This window comes from Brassica rapa, chromosome A04 (genome assembly GCF_000309985.2).
Source record: "Brassica rapa cultivar Chiifu-401-42 chromosome A04, CAAS_Brap_v3.01, whole genome shotgun sequence".
In the NCBI taxonomy this organism is placed as follows: Eukaryota; Viridiplantae; Streptophyta; class Magnoliopsida; order Brassicales; family Brassicaceae; genus Brassica; species Brassica rapa.
In genome coordinates, this window is record NC_024798.2 from 11,169,487 (window position 1) to 11,193,265 (window position 23,779).

Below are 23,779 nucleotides of genomic sequence, written 5' to 3' on the forward strand. Positions count from 1 at the left end.
TTCCTAATTTAATTCATCCCATAAATCCTAAATCGACTAATCCGTAAATCCTCCACTTCTCCTCCTCCTCCTCCTCCTCCATCTTCTCTATTGTTTCTCATTCTGTGAGATTTTCTTAATCTGCAACAGTATCATTCCCTCTTTGGTGGGTTGAAGAATCTATACTATTAAAGCAGGATCCTATTGTCATAATTACCTTAGCCTGCCCTTTCCTTCACTAACATTGCATGTTTCATTAAGGGCAATTAAGTAATATTAATAACAAATTTATATTGGGTCATTATTTTTGGATCCAGCCCACATCAAATCTCTCTTGGGCCATTTGGGCCTATTAAAAAATCAGATTCAATTCTCACTTTTTTTTTCCTTTGGGCCATTGAGTCCAAGTTCAAATAATTTTTTTTCAACTATTCTTAATTATTATTTTTTTCTTTTCTTAATATAATTTAAGCATTCATAAAAATAATTAAATTTTTTTATTGAAAAGTATAAATCTTTATTAAAAGTATATAATTTTTTAATTAAAATATTAACCCCATGATAAAATTAATTTATCAGAATTATACCAACTTAATTCATTAAAAAATAAAGTTTAATTTTTTAAACATAAATAGTCATTTAAAATGAAATACGATAAATAAAGATAAAATTTTTAAGTCTTTTATAAAATAAAACATAAATATATGAAAATGTGACATTTACTAAATATTTGTCAATTGAAAAAAAAAAACAAAAAAAAACCCGCGCTTTGAAAGCGCGGGTCAAAATCTAGTTAAGTATTATAAGAAAACAATATAAACTAAAGCGCTCCATTTCCGTTTAGTACATCTTCTGAAAGCAAGAAACAGAACTACAGGGGAAGTTTAATTTGTCTGGTGCTGCTTATGATTGTGAACAGGTATGAGAACAGTAACCTACAATGATTTGAGTTATTTTTATTGCTAATCTAATCGGAAACTGCTTCTTCTGGCATATAGTGCTCGCAGTTCGTCCATATTTTAGTATGTTACACATAAGGTAAAGGGTTTTGATCCAGTCCCATCAACGTGGATTAATTTGTCACCCAAGAAAATTCAATAACGCTTCTTGGAAGTTGGAAGTTCGTCGTAGATTGTTCTTCCTTCTCTTCTGCTATGTACCTCTTGCAATCCAATTTCTCTTTGCTTTTTTTTTTTTTTTGAAAAGTGCTTCTTTCTCTGTTGGGAATGTGAAATTGGTGACAACGTTTCCAGCTCTAGATCAATTCGCTAAAGATCACAAAGAGATCAAAGAATCTGTACCCTCAGATAATTTTCTTACATTATTAATAGATCCACCGTTGGTTAACACTGCTAAAGGCGCAAGCAGGAAGGTAGACGGCTGTTTACCAGAAGCTCGCTCAGAAACACCTTTCCTTCAGACAAAACTGATCTTTGCAGCCTTGGCTACCGTTCATACCAGACGATGCCATTTGTCTTCTCTGGCCTTTATCTGCCTTTGGTGTCCTGTTTCACAATGAAGAAGTTAAAAGGCCATGTGATCCAGTCTCCCATCGGACCTGAAGAATATTTAAAGAGATTGCATCCTATTGATCTTGAGAAACTTCAGTTCGTTGGAGACTCAAGATTCTGAGACAAGGGTCGAGGAACGTGCTGCGGTATTGGGTTTTGTTGGAGCGCCTGGACATTGCACCAAATATACTGTGAGCTCTATTATCTAATATAACCAAATTCATCACAGAGTATGTTTCGTACAAAGTTGAGCACGTAGCTCACCGCATACAAATATTCGATTAATATGTTGGACAGTAGATTCCCGAGATGTGGGAGCCTTGGTCCAAACTCTACATCAAAGAGGTATAGTTTTAAGTTTGTTTCATATAAGAGTACTTGGAAAGATTCTCTTTTGGTGTTTTAACGTTTCCTTATTCTCATTTGGGCTTCCCAGATCATTCATGCTGTCAAGAGAAGATGTTTCAGCCACGCCTATTTTTTTTTACATAAATGGAAACAGGGAACTGTAGATATGGTTGGGGAGCAGTGCTAAGAGTCCATGGAAATGTTGTTCCCTCTAACCTATTATCTCTACTTCCTTCTTTAACTGAAGAGACTCATAGGTGGGTAGTTTACTTTGTTGAGCTGAAGGTTATAATGCTTTATATTTAATTCAACAAACTGAAAGAAAATGTCTTTCTGTGTCAGAGTCGTGAAGATTGATGGACCAGCAGGGCATATACTCAAACCTAGGACACGGTGTCTTGGTAGAGACGTCAGAGGAAACTGGAAGAGTTTGGATTATGAAACACTTTTCCAAAATCATGTCTTTCAGAAGAAGCTGAACATATGTGTCTTTCGTAGAGATTTTAGTTTTATGAATAGATTGTGTTATACTTATTTATATGAACGTGTCTCCACTTAATTTGTTTTTTTCATAGTTTTGTGTAAACGAGTCTTTAGTAGATTGAAATTCACATATATAGAAGAATTAACTATTATAAGAAAATAAAATACTATTAAAATAAATAAAAATAGTAAAACAATTTACCCAAACTGTCAATCCTACTATATAAAAGGTACTATTTTTGGAGTTTCTAAGGGGTGCCACATGGGTAGAAATATTCCCCACCAATCAATATGTCATATCACTACGGGCTGGGTTTCAAACCAATTTGAAGTTCCGGCCCAACCTTGCTCCATTCCGGCCCAACCTTATACATGTGGAGAATATTTTTAAAAACTAAAATACCAACGGACTGGTCCAACCCTGAACTAAAAAAAAGGTTTCCAATTATCTAAATATCTAGAAAACACTCAGCCTCCCCCTGATCACCAAAATAGGTTGCTTATGTCCATTTGAATGAAGACGTCCATTACGCTCCTTCCATACGAAATAGATAACTGCTTGAAAGATGAACTTGTGTAGTGTTTTGGCGGTTAAGAGAAAGTAAAATGAGAAGAAATTATTCAATAGAAATTGCATAGATTTTTTTTGAATAGCTGATAAAATATTATTGAGTATATTATTTTATATCAAGTAAAATATATTGAAACCCTTCCTTTTGTGCTAAACACATCTTAAATGGGATAATATAATTATCAATGAACAAAGAATTTGAAATGCGTTATTTTACATTTCTGGGAACATCATTTTTTCACGTAGACATCCTCTATATATTAAAAGAGAAACATTACAACCTTTGAACCATGACACATGTCATCACGAAAATTAAGCTTAGAAAAATAATTTGGTTCATCTAAACATATATTATACTGTTCATTAACCCTAATCATATAATTAATTATTAATATAAAAATAGTCTTCATTGTTTTCTTAAATAGAACATACGGAATTATAATATATATGATAATTAATGATTTTAAATAATAAAAATTTGATAATATTTTGTCTGTGGCACCCATAGAATTACTTCATTTCTAGGAAGGTTGACAGGACCTTTTATTTGCAACACTCTGAATGTGGTAAATATATGAGATATACTTTAAAAAATATGCAAAAAAAAAAAATCTAATGTTTCAGTTGTTAACTTCTCAAATAAATAAAGTTAATATCTATAATTCTCTTATATTTGTATCTATAATCGGTTTATATAACTATTTATGTATTTCTAAATTGTATTGTTTTCCATCAAATTATAATAGTTTTTTAAATAGGCAAATAAGAATAACACACAGAATATCAAATTACCTTTTAATTTAATAAAGTGAAACAATTCATTTTAGAATTTTTTTGTATCTTAAAAGAAAATTCATATGTTCTAAATTTATATTATATGTCAATTTTAAAGTAAAAGGGTAATTTTAGAACTACAATTTAAAATGTACATTGTAAATGACTCGAGTAATCATTATATTAAGCATACTCATTTTTATTTATAAAATCTTACGCTTCTAATACACCGAATAAGAAAATATAGCTACATATTTTAGTTCAAAATAAGCTTTGTTAAAATTAAATCGATATCAAATAGTAACTCATTAGAAAGTTAACATCAACCAAGTAAAAACAACTATTATAGAAACAAATCAGAATCACATATATCCATTACCTTCATAAAGCAATGTCAAGTTTTTAAATTTTAATCATTCTTTTGAATATGTGATTAGCTGATATAACCTTTTAATCGTTATGTATCCTCATTATTTTAAAAATAGTTACTACATATAAAAATATACCGTAGTATACAGCTAAAAACTATTAAACGAAAAAAACAGTAAGATAACTGATTAGTTTCATAAAAATCTACAAATACCAACCAAAAAACTAAGTTCTACTAACTCAATGAATTCTACCAAAGATTACATGTTATGGAAACCAATTTTAAAAAATCACTAATAGAAATACAAATATGCTACCAAAAGAAATATAATAGTTAAGAATACTAATCATTCTGTTCAAAAAAATTAAGTTAGTTAAAATTCATATGATAACTTCTTTTATCTACACATTACTAAAATATTAAACATTATATATATAATCAGTATTTATAGAAATATTTCAAATCAATATGGTCTATCATTAACAACTCTCAATTAGAAAATATTAATATTTTTAAAAAAGTTAAAGCGCATAATAAAAATAAACTAAAACAATAAAACGATAAAAATCACTATGGCCACACTAAATGGCAAATATGACATACAAATATACACTTAAACTTTATATTATTTCAATATATATAAATGAACAACTTTGAATCAAATAATGGAACAGTACATCTGTTATACTTTTAAAACTAGGATAAGACCTGCGCCTTGCGCAGGGTAAGTTTATTTGTATATATTATCGATAATTTATATATTTGATCATTTTATTTATACATATACAATATTTTTTATTGTTATTATATAATTTATTATCGGATCAATTTTTATTAAAAATTATGGAACAAAATTATAATTAATTTATCATGGGCTGATCGGATTGGACATTAAACAAATTATGACATAAAAACCTTATTTTTTTCATCGAACACATTCTTGAAAAAAATGAACAGTATTGTTTCCACAGTTGAATTATTTTGACTTTTATCTTCCATATGGTTTTGAAAGCTTTCATATCAACCATCGAATTGATACATGTCATTTTTATATTTTTAGTCATATACTTAAGGAAAACTTACATTTTTGTAATTTAAAGTCGTTTTAAAAAATTCAAAATATAACATATAAGAAAAAGTCCAACATATAAGAAAAATATAACATATAAGGTGTCATAATTTTTGTATTTTAAAAGTTGTTTTTAAAAAATATATATAACATATAAAGTTTCCTCATTTTTGTAATTTAAAGTCATTTTAAAAAATCAAAAATATAACATATAAGAAAAAATTTATTTTTTATTATATGGTTAATGTGATTGTTTTTTTAATAATATAAAATAAAACAAAAGTGAAGAAGAATGCAAAAATTGTTATCAAATCTTTATTATTCATAATAATTAATTGTCATATATATGTAAATCATATTAGGTTTTCGTAGCTTTTATTTAAGGAAAGAATACACACTTCTTATATTTTAGGTTAATATAATGTTCTTTAGTGGACATTAAACAAATTATGACATAAAAACCTTATTTTTTCATCGAACACATTCTTGAAAAAAGTGAACAGTATTGTTTCCACAGTTGAATTATTTTGACTTTTATCTTCCATATGGTTTTAAAAGCTTTCAGACCAACCATCGAATTGATACATGTCATTTTAATGTTTTTAATCATATACTTAAGAAAAACTTACATTTTTGTAATTTAAAGTCGTTTTAAAAAATTTAAAATATAACATATAAGAAAAAATCTAACATATAAGAAAAATATAACATATAAGGTGTCCCCATTTTTGTACTTTAAAGCCGTTTAAAAAAAAATATAACATATAATGTTTCCTCATTTTTGTAATTTAAAGTCATTTTAAAAAATTCAAAATATAAGATATAAGAAAAAATCTATTTATTTTTATTATATGGTTAATGTGATTGTTTAATTTTTTAAATAATATAAAATTAAACAAAAATGAAGAAGGATGCAAAAATTGTTATCAAATCTTTATTATTCATAATCATTAATTGCATTATATATGTAAATCATATTAGGTAATTCCGTAGCTTTTATTTAAGGAAAGAATATATACTTCTTATATTTTATGTTAATATAATGTTCTATAGTGTTATATAATTATGGAAAAACGGGACAACTTTAGATTGAACTATACTTTATATTAGGTGCTATAGAATTCTTAGAAAATAGATTTAGAAGGCATTTAGATGTGCCACATAAGCAAGGGGTCTTTTTTAATTAATACAAAGTTGAGGTTACATCTTTTCAAATGCTTCTCAATTAATATATAGGGGATATACTATTACTAATATGATGTTTTTAGAAAACATAATATATGAAAACAACGTAAAATTTTTTAAAGATTGTTGTAAATAGAAACTAATAACAAAGAAAAGTAGAAAACTAAAAAAATTCTTAATTAAAACATCACTCTTTCGTAACTTTTTCTTTTCATTTATCAACTTAAAAATAATTTTACCTCTAATCAATTGAAACACCACAATTTTAAAATATAATCTATATTTCCAAGACAAATATTGAAACATTATCCGCGCTATATTTCCAAAACAAATATTGAAACATTATCCGCGCGTAGCGCGGACCAGAACCTAGTATATTTAAACTCGACTAGGACACTGAACATAGAAAAAAAACTTTTTAAAACAATATAAACTTTTGAATATATAGAAAAAAACTTTTGAATCTAAAAAAAATTACATTACAAAGATTTTTTTTTAATTGTTACATCTGTCTATTATGTACATACTATTAGATTTTTCATCTTTATTTATAATGTTATACCAAATAAGTTTGTGTAAAGGTCAATTTAGGTTAGAGCATCAGTAATTGATGCATTTTGTTTTTTTTATATATTTACAAAATAATAAATGCCAAACAATTTTTAAAATTGAAATACCATATCAAAACAAATAAATGATATAATATACCATAAAACAAAAGCACTTTATTTTAAACTCTGATGTTTAAGTAATACTCTCTCTATTTCAAAATTATCAATGTTTTGCAGAAAAAAATATACTCTCTCTATTTCAAAATTACCTATATATATATATTTTTTTTTTACATTTTCAATATATTTTTATTAGGTAGTAATTGTAAATTATAAATTTTGAATAAATATATTGTGATTATTGAATTTGTGCGGTTAAAAATTATGAAAAATAATTAATCACAAAATATATTCATTATATAATAAAAATTTAACATGCATTTGTAATTTTTATAGAATATTTAATACATACATCTTTTAAACACTAATTCTATAGACAAACAAACCGCGCATAGCGCGGTAAAATCTCTAGTCAGTTTTAAAGTTTACTTTTAACATATGGTAGTGATATGCATAATGATATTACAAATCCTACACTTTTATGTTCCCAACATGATTCAATTAATATTAATAAAACTAGTGTGGGTATTAATAGTAGCTTTATACATTACTTATGTCGTGTATATATAATTTACTTACTCTAAGTTAAGTTAGACGTTAAAGACTAGACTTAGGCCTTCAGGTCTTCGTGTCGTTGGTTCCTTTCTTGACTGAATACTTAAGGTCCAAGATATTTGAATCCAACTCAGTACGTATGAGGAAGTTTTGGTTCGGGTTCAGGTCAGTTTATTTCGGATCCAAATATGTTCGGGTCTATAGTTAAAATACGTGTAAACTATCTATAATTTTTGGGTCTGTAGCTGACTCGGGTGGATTTTAGGTATTTAGAAACTGAAAAACTCGAAATACCAATTCCATCAAAACTTAACCAAAATCTGTCATTTTATCTAACACTTTGCAAAATAATTAAAAATAAACTATTAATAATTTAAATAAAAAAAATTTTACACTCTAAATTTAACATTCAAAGTTTCATATTACCTAAAAATAGTTACAAAATATAATGAAGATTGCTAATAAGAAGACATTTCAACTAAATCATAAACTTTAATATAGAAAATAGAACACATGAATCAGCTCTTATCGAATTAAGTTTATTCAGTCAGAATAAAGATTCGGGTCGACTCGGATCGTTTCTTTTTGGTTCTGGTTTTTGGAGTAAAGAAATTTTAAACCTAATTAAGTACTTACAAATTTTTGGTTTGGTTTCGTGTTAAGTATTTTCTGGTCGGTTCTGATTCGGGGTTTTGTATCTAGGTAAAATGCCTATGCGTATTGGTGACCATGATATGTACTATAGTTGTTTTTTTTCTTATTTTGGGTCCATTTCTAATACATAAATATCCTGCGATTTTGATTATTTAGTAAAGCAATAAATACAATATTTTTAAAAAAAATATGAACTCTTTCTTCTACATGAAACAAAAGTAAAATTAAAAAAAAGGATGAAGTATCCAAAGTGAAATTCAAAACATCACATATAAATTAATTGACTTTTCGAGTGAAGTGAAAGTATTGGTTTTGTTGAACCGGATACTACAAATAAAACCAAATTAAACCCAAAAAAAATCCCTTATATAATAAGATGATCAGAGTGTTGAAACTTCTCTGTCATAATTCTTTTGCAATATCCCACGAGTATTCACACTGATTACTCGATAAGATCTATAATTACTTTTCTTATAATTTATGTCATGAACGTACCGCAGGCATACAGTTCAAGCATTTGCCTATTGGAGGGTTGTTGGATTACTCCTTCAGAAATACCAACTACCAATGTTGAGACCGCAGTTCGGAGTGCTGGAGGAGTGCCGGCACTCCGAACTGCGGTCTCAACATTGGTAGTTGATATTTCTGAAGGAGTCATCCAACAACCCTCCAATAGGCAAATGCTTGAACTGTACGGTTATGCCTTCGGTACGTTCATGACAAGGGAGGAAGTTATAAAGTATGTAACACATATGAGGATTTCCCAAGCTATTGTGGATCGAGTCTTCAGCCAATTCTTGGCATTTATGCCACCAGCTGCACGGCAAATGTATTTGACTGAGACCGGAGCCGGTCATGAGGAGGAGGGAGAGGAAGAACGTCAACGAGATGAGTACCAAAGGGGATCAGGTCAGAACGTTGGCACAAGTGGAAGTGGAAGCGATCATCAGTGAGAAGGAAAAAAAATTAATATTCGGAAGTGATCATCCGTGTCTTGTGTTTAATCTGTGTGCTATGACCTTTGTTGGTTATATTTTTGTGCGCTTAATAATGTTTTCTTTTTAGTTTACAAAAAAAAAAATGCTTTCTTTTTGATAAGTAAACAATCAAATGCGCTTAATAATGTGTGTTCACTTGTATTTTTTTTCTTTCTTTGTGTGCTTAACTTGTGTTTAATTATCTTGTTCTGTTTGTGTATAATTAATATAATGATGTTTATGATCCAATATTGTGATTCTTGTTTTATTTGAGAGAGAGCGAGAGAGAGATGTGGATTTGATTCATATGATAAAATGAGACCCGTTCACATCTGCATAACATTTTCTGTAAGTGGTTAGAAGAATCCTTGTCCACGATATCTCGAAGTAGCTAGTAATAGTTTTTTAGATTTGGAATATTATGCTATTGATCGATCATAGTTGATTGTGAAATGGAATTTAATTGTTACTGTTGATCGATCATGATTGCTTTTGAAATGGAATTGAATTGTTAGCTGACGTCATATATGTGAGTCTTGCCCTGTTCCGTAGAGTAACCTTTTGATCTGTGTGTTCTTAGTTTGAAAAAGAGTAATCTTTGATTCTTCTGGTTGCTTGTATTACTATAGATATTATATATATATATATATATATACTAATAGGCTAATAGCTTCTATGCTTGTGAAATGCAACAAAATTTGATTTGCGGAATCACAAGTCCGTTTCAGTGAAAAAATCTGGAAAAGAGTAACCTTATCTGTTTTTGAGTTTGAAAAAGAGTAATCCTTGATTCTTGTGGTTGCTTGTATGCTTGTGAAATGCAACTGAACTCTGCGGAATCACTAGTCGTTTCAGTATGAACCAAAACAAAACTTGAAAAGAGTAACCGTCGGATCTTTGTTTCTGAATTTGAAAGTTCAGGTAGTTATGAACTGTGATTTGTGAGCTTCTCCTTGAATCCCAAACGATTTGTGATTTGTTACTTGAGGATAGTAACTTTGCTTGGCTATAGTTTTGTTGTTATTTTGTATTTGGCGGTGTGTGGTACTAGCTTCCAAGGGCGTGTGCATTAGTTGATTATTCACAAGTTTTACGTTATTTCATCAGTAACACTTCTTTGTCTATTTGTTTTTAATGTTTATACAGAGGTATAGGATCAGGATATCATCACAGCACATGGCATCCACGGAAACAAATGGTCTGTAAGCGCTAAGCTCCTCCCAGGAAGAACAGATCATAATGATGCCCTGTCTGTTCAAGGAAAGAGCATAACTAATGTCCTGTCTACATAAAAATGGCAGAACAGATACATAGCGCCACCAAACTTGTGCTTCACGAAACACCAGAGAAAGAAATGCGCCTGCACCAAAAACGAAAGAGTAGAAATTAGTTTTGAATCTTGAGGCCCTGTGATGGCTGCTCCAAAACCCCGGCCTCCTCCTTGGCCTTCAAAAGCCTATCGAGAAAGAGTATAATGTTCTCGTGGGCGCGTTCAGACTCCTCCTTGTCCATAAACAATCTATTCTGCGGTTTGTACCACATCATCTCTGGCAACAGCCTTGAATCCCTGGAAGCCCTCCGCACCAGATGAGGAGGTTTTCGCCGCAGGCTGCCTTCAATCCTGAGAGACATTGATTGATAGCATCAACAACAAAAAAATTAAATTAATGAATGTGTATTTAGGGTTAGTTACTCGAGGTCGGTGTCGTCTGTGATTGCTCTTGGGCCATAATCATCGCCTCCTCTTCTGACTCACTCAAGTACGTCGTCGATGACATCTGCTTTACCCCCATCCTCGCCGCTGCCTTCTTCAAAACCATCACCTCCTCCATCTTCATCTCCTGGTCGTCCCAAGTCGAATTCATCTTACCCTTCGCCGCTGAATCCCTGGAAGCCCTCCGCTTTGAATGAGGCGGCCTTCGCCGCTGGCGTATAGACTGCAAGTGGGCGATTGCCATCGTCTCCTCCTCGTCTGAGTTACTCATTGGCAGAAACCCTAGAAACGTATTCTTTTCTACAGCACGTTTTTTTGACTAAAACCACCTTTATCGGCCCAAGTGACGTGTTGGTTTTTCAGTATCACCTTCATTCTTCAAGTCCAGTTAAAAAATCTTTTAATACATTCTTTTTTTTGTTTTTACATTTGTGTTTTCTGCACTGAAACCCTAGCGTTTCGGGAGCATGTATAAGGAGAGTGGATTGAAGTCGGAGGTAGTCGATCGTTTGGATAATGTGGCGTTTCATCCGATGTTTCAGACTGTAAATGGAGCATCTTACTCCCTCATGCAATTGCACGACCACATCAATCGTGATTCACTTTCTGACGGTAACTATTCCTTTTTTCCGTACCTAGGGTTTGCTTCTGGTCTCTTCATTTTTGGGATTCACTTTTTCCTCCTTGTTTCTTTAACTTCTGGATATTTCTGGGCGTTTCTTCTGTTTTTGGTATTAGCTGTAGATGAATCTGGGATCAGTGGTTCTGATGTAAAGGACACCTCATGGATATCTTGGTTCTGCAACCTACGTGGGAACGAGTTATTCTGCCAAATTGATGATTATTACATTCAGGATCACTTTAACTTGTGTGGACTCATCCATCAAGTTCCCTACTATGACTATGCCCTTGATTTGATTTTGGATGTTGATTGTACTCATGGTACGTCTTACCCTTACTTACTATGGTGTTGATGTGTTTTTTTTTTCTTGAGTGTTGATTTGGCTTGACGGGTACGTAACAGGTGAGAGGTTTACAGAGAAACAATATGAATTGGTCGAGTCAGCTGCAGAGATGCTATATGGAATGATTCATGCTCGTTACATATTAACAAGCCAAGGGCTGGCTTCTATGGTAAAGAAAGCTTTTCTCTCTTTTTCTTTTTTTTTACTCACAATAGAACATTCACCAATTGATTTTTGCAGTTAGACAAATACAAAAACTATGCCTTTGGAAGATGCCCAAGAGTTGACTGTTGTCGCCAGCCTTGTTTACCGATTGGTCAATCTGATATCCCTCTAGCAAGCACCATTAAGATATACTGCCCCAAATGTGAAGACGTGTATTACCCAAGATCAAAATACCAAGCAAGTATCCTTTTTCTTATTTCACTTACACCCCCACTTATATACACAATGCTTAATAATGAGTATATAGCCTGGTTTTGCTTCTCTCTCAATAAATATTCTCACTATGATGTATTGTTTTTCTGCAATCTTTGTTTTTGCCGCCCTTTAACATAAAAAAAAAAACAGACATAGATGGAGCTTACTTTGGGACAACGTTTCCACATCTGTTCCTGATGACGTACGAAGATCTGAAGCCACAAAAAGCCTCACAGAGCTAAGTTTCTAAAGTGTTTGGGTTTAAGTTACACAAGCCGTAAAGGAAAGAAAGTAGAGGAACCAGGTACAAGAGCATCATTCGTTTTGAGAAAGCAGGAGACGTGTCAACCAAACGAAATGTGGAATTAGTTTATCTCTCTCTCTAGGTTTTCAAGAAATTAGCAAGTGATGTTATTATTGTAAACCTAGGTTAACGTGTAATACTAAAACTGTAATACTTATTATGTTATTGTTCTCTCTGCTTTCATCTTAGTTTCCAATGAAGTAAACCTCAGATTTGAGCAAGTAATGAATTTGATGTCAGAGCACATGAAGCTCATGAGAGCTAAGGAGATATGCAACATTAGTTAAGCTCAAATGAAGGCCGATGCCGAACTTTCCAGCTCAACAAAAAACTTGGAGAAAACACTCAACTCAAATAGATTTCACCACAAATAAGAATCATCCCCAAATAATATCATATGAAGAAGATATGACATTTGCAAATTGGTTGATCATGAACCTTTCTTGATTTGGACAAGCAATGACTTATTTGAGGAGCCCAACAAAACAAGTAGGAACTAAGCGACGAACCGATTTACTGTTATCTTGATCCAACTAGGAAGTGTTTTCAATTGGAATCATGCCACTACCAATTTTGGTTTAGAATTATTCATCTAAACCTGGAGCTGTCCGAATTATTAATCACTTACAAACCAAACTTTGGCGATCAGAAGAGACATTACACCATTCAAGAATGACAATGAGACATCCAAGAGAATTACATACCAGCTATATTATTTCGGCCACTTTCTGAAGACATTTCCAATGAACTTGGACGTCCCAAAACATCATACTTTTCCACAAAACTCTCAAGACTCCAGAGAATCATCACGTTTAATATTTTTGGATAAGAAAGCCATTTCATTTAGTTCAATGTTATTTCTTTTTGATCTTTAGCTTAGCTATCATTGTTCCTAGAGCTTGTATAAGCGTAGAAGCGACCATTGTATTATTCACCTTTCAATCATCTAAGAAATATAAAGTTAATTATGTTTTTCAACAAGAAGAGTTTTAAGTTAAATCTTATTTTTGAAACTCGGTGAGTGATTCATTGTTTCTATTGATTTTGTCGTGAAGTTTGTTTGTGTGATTTAAATAACTTTAGAGTCAATAAATCTACAGATTGAGACAGTCAATTGCCACACAACTTGTTTAATCTCTTGATCACTCTTTGATAATATGACCGTGGACTGATTCTCAATCGTATATCAAAAATCTAATTATATTCAAAATTATGTTTATTTAAAATCAATTTTTACTTGAATTTTAAATGAAAATAAATATTTTGTAAAAAATAATAAAACTATAAATTAGTTAATTAGTTAACTTACCACCATAGATGAGAAAGATGAAAAGCTGTTCAAAAACAAAATTATAGTATTAGGTTTCGGCTTTTTGGGAATTTTTCTAACAATTTGCATGCACAAGAAGGTTTGGTATATATTCTAAGCGTTTATATATTGGGCCACTATTAGGATATACATTGGACTCATTATGGCCCATTAACAATACAAATATAATCAAACGTGTGCGTCTTTCTTCCAATCTTTTACCCAAACCCCACACAAAGAGGGCAAAGTCGCGAGATGGCGTCCGGCAAAGATTCCGATCGTACCTTAGGGTACATGACCCGGAAAGACACCGAAGTCAAGCTCCCACGCCCCACCCGGGTCAAGAACAAGACTCCCGCCCCGGTTCAAATCACCGCGGAGCAGATCCTAAGGGAAGCTCGAGAGCGTCAAGAGGCCGAGATCCGCCCTCCCAAGCAGAAAATCACCGACTCCACCGAGCTCTCCGACTACCGCCTCCGCCGCCGCAAGGAGTTCGAGGACAAGATCCGCCGCGCGAGATGGAACATCCAGGTCTGGATGAAGTACGCCCAGTGGGAGGAGTCCCAGAAGGACTACGCGCGCGCTCGGAGCGTGTGGGAACGCGCCATCGAGGGCGATTACAGGAACCACACGCTGTGGCTCAAGTACGCCGAGTTCGAGATGAAGAACAAGTTCGTCAACAGCGCGAGAAACGTCTGGGACCGAGCCGTCACGCTCCTCCCGCGCGTGGACCAGCTCTGGTACAAGTACATCCACATGGAGGAGATTCTCGGCAACATCGCCGGAGCTAGGCAGATATTCGAGCGGTGGATGCAGTGGTCTCCCGATCAGCAAGGATGGCTCTCGTTCATCAAGTTCGAGCTTAGGTATAACGAAATCGAACGCGCTAGATCGATCTACGAGAGGTTCGTGCTTTGTCATCCGAAGGTTTCTGCTTATATTCGATTCGCTAAGTTTGAGATGAAGGGAGGTGAAGTCGCACGCGCGAGGCACGTGTACGAACGCGCCACGGAGAAGCTTGCGGATGATGAGGAGGCCGAGACGCTCTTTGTGGCGTTTGCTGAGTTTGAGGAGCGGTGCAAGGAGCCGGAGCGTGCTAGGTTTATCTACAAGTTTGCGCTTGATCATATTCCTAAAGGGAGAGCTGAGGATTTGTATAAGAAGTTTGTGGCGTTTGAGAAACAGTATGGTGATAGGGAAGGGATTGAGGATGCTATTGTTGGGAAGAGGAGGTTTCAGTATGAGGATGAAGTGAGGAAGAACCCTTTGAACTATGATTCTTGGTTTGATTACGTTAGGCTGGAGGAAACTGTGGGGAATAAGGATAGGATTAGAGAGATCTATGAGAGGGCTATTGCTAATATTCCACCTGCTGAAGAGAAACGTTACTGGCAAAGATACATCTACCTCTGGTGAGTTTGGTTTTTACTGATTTTGGTAAATATTGCAGAATCATTTAGCTAGAATTGGAATGTTGCCTTCTTATGTGGGTGAGTGGGTCATGCTTTGGATAAGAAGGTTAAGTTTATTTTTTTTTTTAACTGAGTTGTTAGAGTTTGATCATGGTTTGCATAAGTAGTTTCTTTAACAGTTAAAGCTATTGTTGTTTGTCTTTTATTAGTATATATATTTGGTTCGGCGATTTGACAATAATGCAGAATGTTTTAGAATGGTGAATGTTGGGTTCATGGTTTGCGTAAGATGTTGATCATGTTACTCATAAGAAGGTTAAGTTTAGCTTCCTTTAACTGGACTGTTTGGGTTTGATTGTCTTAAGCAGATTGAACTTTAAGCACATTCAGGTCACTTATTGATATATTGAAACAAATTGTTGCATTCTGTGGAAAGCTATTGTTGTTTGTTTGACTTTTATTAGCATATTTGGTTCTGCGATTTACTGAAACACTGACACTCTGATGTAACTAATTGGTGTAGGATTAACTATGCATTGTATGAAGAGATTGAAACTGAAGATGTGGAGCGTACGCGAGATGTATACAGGTACGCTAAAGCCTACCTGTTCTGAAACTTGTGAAGTTACATTCATTTGCGTTTCACTCTGGCAGTTTATTCTGACTGTCTGTATTCGTCTTACCAAAACATTACAGAGAATGCCTCAAGCTTATCCCCCACTCCAAATTTTCCTTTGCCAAAATATGGTTGCTCGCTGCTCAGTTTGAAATCCGGCAACTGAATCTCGCTGGTGCTCGGCAGATATTAGGAAACGCTATTGGAAAAGCTCCAAAAGATAAGGTAAGCATGAATTTTGTTTGAACGTTATACGTTTCATTGCTCTCATTTAACATACTTACTTTTGGTTATCTTTTACTTCTGCTAACAGATATTTAAGAAATACATTGAGATTGAGCTCCAACTGGGAAACATAGATAGGTGTAGAAAGCTCTATGAGCGTTACCTTGAGTGGTCTCCAGAGAATTGCTATGCTTGGAGCAAATATGCTGAGCTAGAAAGGTCTCTTGCTGAGACTGAACGAGCTAGAGCTATCTTTGAGCTGGCAATATCTCAGCCAGCTCTTGACATGCCCGAACTGCTATGGAAGGTAAAAAATATTCAGTCCAATACATTCCAAAGAAGTAAAATATTACTCAAGACTTTTGAATCGATGGATCATTGAAACTCTATATTTTTTGTGTGGCAGGCATACATAGATTTTGAGATAGCTGAAGGAGAATTAGAGAGGACACGAGCTTTATATGAGCGACTCTTGGACCGCACAAAGCATTACAAGGTGTGGGTTAGTTTTGCAAAGTTTGAAGCTTCTTCTGCAGAACAAGAAGAAGACGAGGAAGAGGAACCCCAAGAAGAAATAGATGCTACTGAACGCAAGAAAGAATGCATCAGACGCGCCAGAGGTAAAAAAAAACTACATGTTGTTGTTATATGAGTTTTGATGATTCCTTGCGAAATGTTTTAACTGTTTTTTTTTGCTTCTGCTCAGAGATTTTCGAGAGAGCCAACAGCTACTACAAAGACTCTGCACCAGAGTTGAAAGAAGAAAGAGCTACACTCTTAGAGGATTGGCTTAACATGGAGACAAACTTTGGCAATCTCGGGGATGTGAGTGTTGTACAATCTAAGCTCCCGAAGAAGCTCAAGAAAAGAAAACCAATCACAAGAGAAGATGGCTCTACAGAGTATGTTTTGCATACATATATCATTTCTCAATTTTTTATATCTTTGGATTTTGATAATCGAAGGCTTAAATGTGAACATTTTGTTGGAATATTTGGCAGGTATGAAGAATACATTGATTATCTATACCCAGAAGAATCACAGACAACAAATCTTAAGATTCTTGAAGCTGCTTACAAGTGGAAGAAGCAGAAGCTTGCATCTTCTGAGGAGGATTACGATTAACTGAAGTTTCTTTTGAGTTATATCAAAACTGTGAGTTGATGTTTTGTATTCTTTCTTAGTTCTCACTGTACATCACCACTCATCCTTTATGATTTAGCAGTTATCTTTCTATTGTGTTAGTACAATCTGTTATTGTTTTTGTTCTTTTTGGTATTAGACCTTTCGGTTCACGTTTTCCGGTTTAGAAAATATGGGACAATCAGAGTCTGAATTCCGGTTTTTATTCTGATTTTCTGGGTTTGTGAGTGGTGAAACTTGAAGAGAAATGCACCCACTAAAAAATACGGACACATAGTTAATCCAATATTAACCAAAAATTCAGTGTGATAAGAGGAATGCGTTTAAAGCTGGGGATTGCGGTTGTTGTAAATCTTTTTTTTACCATTCTTATAAAGCTTTCATGAGCGTCTTTTTTTCCTGAGATAAGGTTTTAGATGATTTTTTGGGGTTAATAGCTTTGATTTTATTTTATAGTCTTGAGAAGAATTGTCCGATTGTAGGTATTTAAACAGCCTGATTGGCTTCACATTGTCACTCCAAAACAAATAGACTTTGAGAGTCTGCCTCTCCCCACTACTTATGCACACCTAGACCACATGCACATATAAATATATTATGATCCATAAATAGTATGACTTGTGCTGTATGTATATATATATTATAATAGAATTGCGAATGATAAATCTTTGTTAATATAGTTATGATCATTGATCAAAGAAAGATGAAATGCAACCATACAAAGAAACTGTTGGTGGAGGATAAGGCTGATTAACAGACATGCTATGTAATAGATGCAAAAGATGCAAAAGAAATGCAAAAGAACGCAGTTAGAATTAAATGTAGGAAAAAAATGCTAAGGAACATTTAACAGAAATGCTAAGGAACATTTAAACACTGTGCATCGCTTACCCATTAAACTGACCAACACTTTCTTCTTATAAGTCAAGGACATTTAAACACTGTGCTAAGGAACATTTTGTAAGTCAAGGACAACATCTTAATATCTAAGAGCCAAGAAAAACTACCAAAACATAACATTTTGAGACTGTTTTGTTTCATCATCAAAAGTATAAAACACATCTCAGTCTCCAACGTAGCAACATTTACTTCCTAAATTGTTTTTCAGAAACAGAATAAAAGATAGCTTGAAAAAGCTCTCTATTGTCTCCTTCTCTTGTTGTGGTTGTGCGGAGCTTCTCTCTTCTCAAGCTCATCTGTATCGAATTCCCACGCTCGCAGGCACCACACAACGTCAGTGAGTGTCATATTTCCACCGCACATGGAGCTTACAATACCATCAAACCTTGAGAGCAAGCTGCAACATATCTTACGGATGACTTCCTCATCAGAAATGTCAGACCCATAGAACTTAAGCTGATTCACAACCTCCATCAGCTTTTTAGTATAAACAGCAACGCTTTCCTCCTCCTCCATCATCATTCCTCTAAACTTGGTCCTAAGATTCCCCCTTTTCCTAAGCAGGATCTTATGGGTCTCTCCAAATTCTACCGTAAGAATCTCCCACGCTTGCTTTGACGATGTGGCTCTTGCTATCCGGAGAAAAAGAGAGTCTGTTACCGACATTTGCAGCATATGAAGAGCCGTCATGTCCTTGATTTTCAGAGTTTTCTCTACAGAGGCTCCACTCTCTACAACATCCCACAGGTCACGAGCCATCAAAAGAGTCCTCATCTTTATGCTCCAAATCTCATGGTTGTCTCCATCAAAAACCGGAATTTGCATCATCTCCATCATACCTGCAAAGATGAAGAAGGCAAGAAGAACTTTCTCGAGTTCAGAACCAAATCTTAAAACCCTAAGTCATACAAACCCTAAACTCCTAAGTAACAATATGTAGCCGAACAATCCTTTGAACCCTAAGAAACTCGAAAGTCCAACTCTTTTTAAGTTTTGAAAATCTTCAACAATGGGTCAGATTCGAGATTAAAAACTGAAAATTGCTTCTTTTTTTTGTGCGTCCAAAATGTACCTTAGAGATTTCCAGTAAACGAGGTAAGATTTAGCAAATTAGAATTTCGTTTCGGTAGAAAAGGAAAAAAAAAAGATTTACCTGACCTCGTAGGAGATACCAAGAAGAGATAAAAGTTCCGTTTAAAAAAAAAAAAATGTTTTTCTTGCTTTTACTGATCGATCTCGGTGCTTATTAGGTCTGTCAACCCGGGCTATTATGGATATGGTGTTTCCCTATTGGGTCAATTCAGCCCATCTAATTATCTTGTCTATAAGAAAAACAAGTAGTCATCGACTAGTAGTGAAAACACTAGATATGATGTGACTCAAATATTATTCAATTCCAAGTTTAGACATGACTAATCCTCTATATTAATCACATACCACTGGAACATGTTTCGTAGCCACGTGTCATCACGAGAAGTTGGTCCATATAAACATATACTATGATTTTTATTAAATTAACTATCAAATTGATTAGTACTATACAAAAGAATATTCTCAATTATATCCTTAAATAAAAATTATGGAATTACCTAATATGATTAATATATATATATATGATAATTAATGATTATGAATAATACATATTTGATAAAAAAAAATTTTGTAGCATCTCATTTTTTTTGTTTAATTTTATATTATTAAAAGAATTAAACAATCACATTAAGCATATAATAATTTTTTTTATAATGTTATATTTTGAATTTTAAAAAACAACTTTTGTAGGGGTGGGCTTTTAGATACCCGTTCGAGTTCATATCAAGTATTCAAAAATTTTGGGTATTTCAGTATAAAGATATAGAAACCGTTCGGGTATTTCTACACTTCCGGTTGGATTTGGGTATTTTATGTATGGTTTCAGATATTTTGGGTCTGGTTCATATATTGAAATTTTGAAGAAAAAATAAATAAATTATTTATTGTTTAAATTTTATATTTAAAATATACTTTTAACTTAACTGTTTTCTAATTTTTTAAATATTCAACTATTAATAGGTTTATAAAACTTTTAAAATAGAAAGACACTAATTTAGTTGTTGTTTTGAAATTTTAGATGTAACTTTTGTTAATGCAAGAAACAAGAGCTTCATATGTATTTTAAGTGAGTAGCAAATGATTTTGCCCATAATTATATGTATACTAGATTCTTTAACCGCGCTAGGTTTATATTTTATATTATTTTTTGCATTTATTTTTAAAAATTCGTTAACTTTATGTAATTTTATTTATTGAACTCAATTGTTTTGTCCTACAATTTTACGTGTTACTTGTAATTTTAAAATTTATAACTTTGCATATTTATTTATTCTTTTAAAATAGTGATCTGTTATTTGGATCATAGTGATCTGACAATTTTTCTATTATTTGAACATATTATTTCATATACTACGTGGGCATTTACACGCGAATGATATGGTATAATTTGGTAAAACTTGTCATTTTTGTATGTATATTTTTGCATTCTAGATTGTATTTAGTGTAAATTTAGAATTTATTCTTGTTTGACACATTTAAATCGAATGTCTTTTACTATGTTCTGCATATATTTTGTAGTACAGAGTTTTCTATTTTTATTTTTTATTTTTTATTTTTGAAAAAGACTTAAGTTTTTATTTTTAGTTTCTCAAATGTATCATGGATTATGTGTTGTAAAATAGGTTTCCATCATACGAAACCAAAAAGAATAACATGATTAACACAATAAAGATGAGAATGTAGTGTATGGTTATTTTATTTCGTTTTGTAAACTAAATATTACATCTAAAATTTAGCAGGATTTTATTAGAAGTGATACATTTTCCTAAGATTCAGCGAAAGAGTTATAAAGAGAGAAACAACGGAAGTTGAAACGTCATCGTCTCTCATCTTGCAAGGGTCAACGAAGGGAATCAAGTTTTAAAAAATGGAGGTTCTTAAATGTAGGATAACGACAATTTCAGAGACTTCAATAAGAACAATAAAGATGAAGTGTTTTATTGGATTTAATAAATAGTGACACGGCAAAAAATCATATTTCATTGGCAGATTTAATTTGCTGAGGTGGATATGTTCAATGGAGCTTATATTCCCCTTTTAATAGAGTAAAGTTATCTAATTTTGAGCAATGTGCATTATTAATATAAATATTTTGAATAAAATGAGGGAAGTAAACTGGAAATATAGGGTTAAGTATACTTATGTTTGGTTATCTTTGGATATCCATTCGGGTTCGGATATTCAATATCTCTGAATTCAATAAGCTTTCTGGTATTTTGCTACTTCGGTTCAGATTCATATACGGGTTCGGGTCGAGTAAAATGCCCAGTCTTCATAAATCGTATGAATATGAAGTCTCATTAATATATATATATATATATATGTATATCATTATCATTTGAAATAAATTATATACTATTTAAAAATATAAAAATAAGTTAATTTCCAAATTGCAGTGAAACATTATTGAGATCTTAATATTTTAATTTTGAAATTTGTATTGAAAAATCTCGCATTAAAAATTTTGTGATTAACCGTTTAAATTTTTGTTACAGCAAATATACAAATGTTAAAAAAATCATATGAGTAGGAAGTGTATCAATAATAAATACTTATATTAAAATATACTATGTATCTATGTAAATATCACTAAATTTTAATTTATTCCATATAAAGTAAATAAAATAATTGTTTTGATTTATTTACCAAAAACGTGATTATAAATAAACAAAAAATATTGGTTTTGATTTATGTGCTTACTCTAATGTATATACTTTTATGCATACAAATTATTTTAAATATGTGGTTTCTAATATCTTATTTGATCCTCACAATCCCAAAAACACATTTCTTCAAATCAAAGTGATTTTTAATATTAGAAGCACTATATAAATTATTTCATTCATATTAAATAATTGAGTTTTGATTTTTATTCCTAAATTTTGTTTAATAAAAAAACATGACAAGATTCCAATCACCTCATTTGAGTTTATTCGAACAATAAGAGACTTGATCATTCGTCTAATATTTGTTTCTTCATAATACATCTAGCTATTATATTTGTAAGAATGAGATATTTGAATTACTTATCATACGTTTTCTGGTTTATCAATTAATAAATCAAACAATTCTTAGTTTATAAATAGTTAACATATACTAGAATAGTAAAGTATATATATATATATTTTTTTTATTTGTATACTTTTAAGTAACTAAACCTCACAACCGTAGACTAATAAAATAAGTACTTTATTTTGTTGTTACAGAATTAGATGACTTTTAGACCGAACTGGTGAATATATACTAGACAGACATTTATATTTTGAGTCTGCACTTATATTCTATAACAGCTTGATATACTAACCTGTTAATAGATTTTGCCGGTGATTTTCTTCAAAATTTTGATTCTTAGATATATATCTAGAGTGGAACTAATTTTTTTCAAATATCTATCTTTTTAAATTGACACTTTTGTAATTTACCGATTTCATAAAAGAAGTTTAAAAAAAAACTAAACTCATATCAATGAAACAGAAACGAGAACGAAAACATTTTATAAATGTAGAAAATGAAACACTTATAGAAAATCAATAGTTAAAAAAGTCGAGAGCAGGAAACCTAATCCTCTTTCGTCATTATACAATCAATGTTGCCTTTTGGTTTTGGTAATTTATATCAGCTGCAAAAATTAATTTCATTTTGTGCGTATGAAGTCTTAAAAATAATTAAAATGAGATGTAATACGTTAACTCTTCAACAACGATGATACATTTAAGAAAGCAACATTTGTATTCGTCATTTTACAATCGATAAAGATTATAGTGTTGCAAAATGTTAAAACCAATTAATGAACAAATCTCTACTAATAAAAGGGAACTTTTGAGGCTCCATAGGGCGTCCACATAAGCGGAAAAAATCTCTCCCGAAAGATAACACGTGGCATAAAATATAGTTTTACATTTTAATATTACTTATTTTCGAAAATTGTAAGAAATATGTAAACATACAGCATAAAAAATGGAAAAACTACATAAAACACATGTAAGATTACTATTTTTCACTTAAAAAAAAAGACGGCTTATCTCCATAATGTAACATTACCGTTTTATAAATCTACTAATAAAAGGGAACTTTTGAGGCTCCATAGGGCGTCCACATAAGCGGAAAAAATCTCTCCCGAAAGATAACACGTGGCATAAAATATAGTTTTACATTTTAATATTACTTATTTTCGAAAATTGTAAGAAATATGTAAACATACAGCATAAAAAATGGAAAAACTACATAAAACACATGTAAGATTACTATTTTTCACTTAAAAAAAAGACGGCTTATCTCCATAATGTAACATTACCGTTTAAAAAAAAACAAAAAAACATTATATATAATTTCGAAAATAATAAATATATGTAAAACATACAACATAAAAATGGAAATACTACATTATATGTAAGATTACATTTTGCATTTAAAAATAACAATAATATGTAAACATACAACATAAAAAAATGTAAATTTACATTAAACATATGTAAGATTACCATTGTTCACTAAAAACGGTTTATCTTCATAATGTAACGTTACCACTTTAT

General features: G+C 32.0%; 4 protein-coding genes and 1 pseudogene across 7 annotated transcripts; 3 read left to right on the forward strand and 2 right to left on the reverse strand.

The window, feature by feature from the left end:
- Positions 1-884: 884 nt before the first annotated feature.
- Positions 885-4,676, forward strand: LOC117133349 (annotated as a pseudogene).
- A 3,479-nt stretch (positions 4,677-8,155) lies between these two features.
- LOC117133468 lies at positions 8,156-11,190 on the reverse strand. The gene is made up of 2 exons (XM_033289766.1): positions 10,841-11,190; positions 8,156-10,768 (listed from the first exon to the last, which is right to left on the reverse strand). The coding sequence occupies exons 1-2, from the start codon at positions 11,130-11,132 to the stop codon at positions 10,689-10,691; spliced, it is 372 nt and encodes a 123-aa protein (XP_033145657.1). The 5' UTR covers positions 11,133-11,190; the 3' UTR covers positions 8,156-10,688.
- Positions 11,191-11,267: 77 nt separating this feature from the next.
- On the forward strand, positions 11,268-12,755 carry LOC103864119 (casein kinase II subunit beta-2). Of its 3 annotated transcripts, none has more exons than XM_033289753.1 (4): positions 11,268-11,803; positions 11,886-11,995; positions 12,067-12,232; positions 12,397-12,755. In XM_033289753.1, exons 1-4 carry the CDS (start codon positions 11,329-11,331, stop codon positions 12,486-12,488), a joined length of 843 nt encoding a protein of 280 aa, XP_033145644.1. In that variant the 5' UTR covers positions 11,268-11,328; the 3' UTR covers positions 12,489-12,755. The 3 variants fall into 3 exon arrangements, with proteins under 3 accessions (XP_033145644.1, XP_033145643.1, XP_033145645.1); XM_033289754.1 differs by having other exon boundaries at positions 11,312-11,473; positions 11,600-11,803; positions 12,067-12,755; XM_033289752.1 differs by having other exon boundaries at positions 12,067-12,755.
- Positions 12,756-14,065: 1,310 nt separating this feature from the next.
- Positions 14,066-17,456, forward strand: LOC103864120 (crooked neck-like protein 1). The gene is made up of 7 exons (XM_009141874.2): positions 14,066-15,271; positions 15,795-15,860; positions 15,968-16,112; positions 16,201-16,419; positions 16,519-16,732; positions 16,819-17,014; positions 17,114-17,456. Exons 1-7 carry the CDS (start codon positions 14,115-14,117, stop codon positions 17,235-17,237), a joined length of 2,121 nt encoding a protein of 706 aa, XP_009140122.2. The 5' UTR covers positions 14,066-14,114; the 3' UTR covers positions 17,238-17,456.
- Positions 17,457-18,149: 693 nt separating this feature from the next.
- Positions 18,150-23,542, reverse strand: LOC103864121. Of its 2 annotated transcripts, none has more exons than XR_004457300.1 (2): positions 19,309-23,542; positions 18,150-18,994 (listed from the first exon to the last, which is right to left on the reverse strand). XR_004457300.1 is itself a non-coding variant. In XM_033289761.1 (2 exons), exon 2 carries the CDS (start codon positions 18,990-18,992, stop codon positions 18,396-18,398), a length of 597 nt encoding a protein of 198 aa, XP_033145652.1. In that variant the 5' UTR covers positions 18,993-18,994; positions 19,228-19,320; the 3' UTR covers positions 18,150-18,395. The 2 variants fall into 2 exon arrangements, 1 of the variants encoding a protein (XP_033145652.1); XM_033289761.1 differs by having other exon boundaries at positions 19,228-19,320.
- Positions 23,543-23,779: the final 237 nt, after the last annotated feature.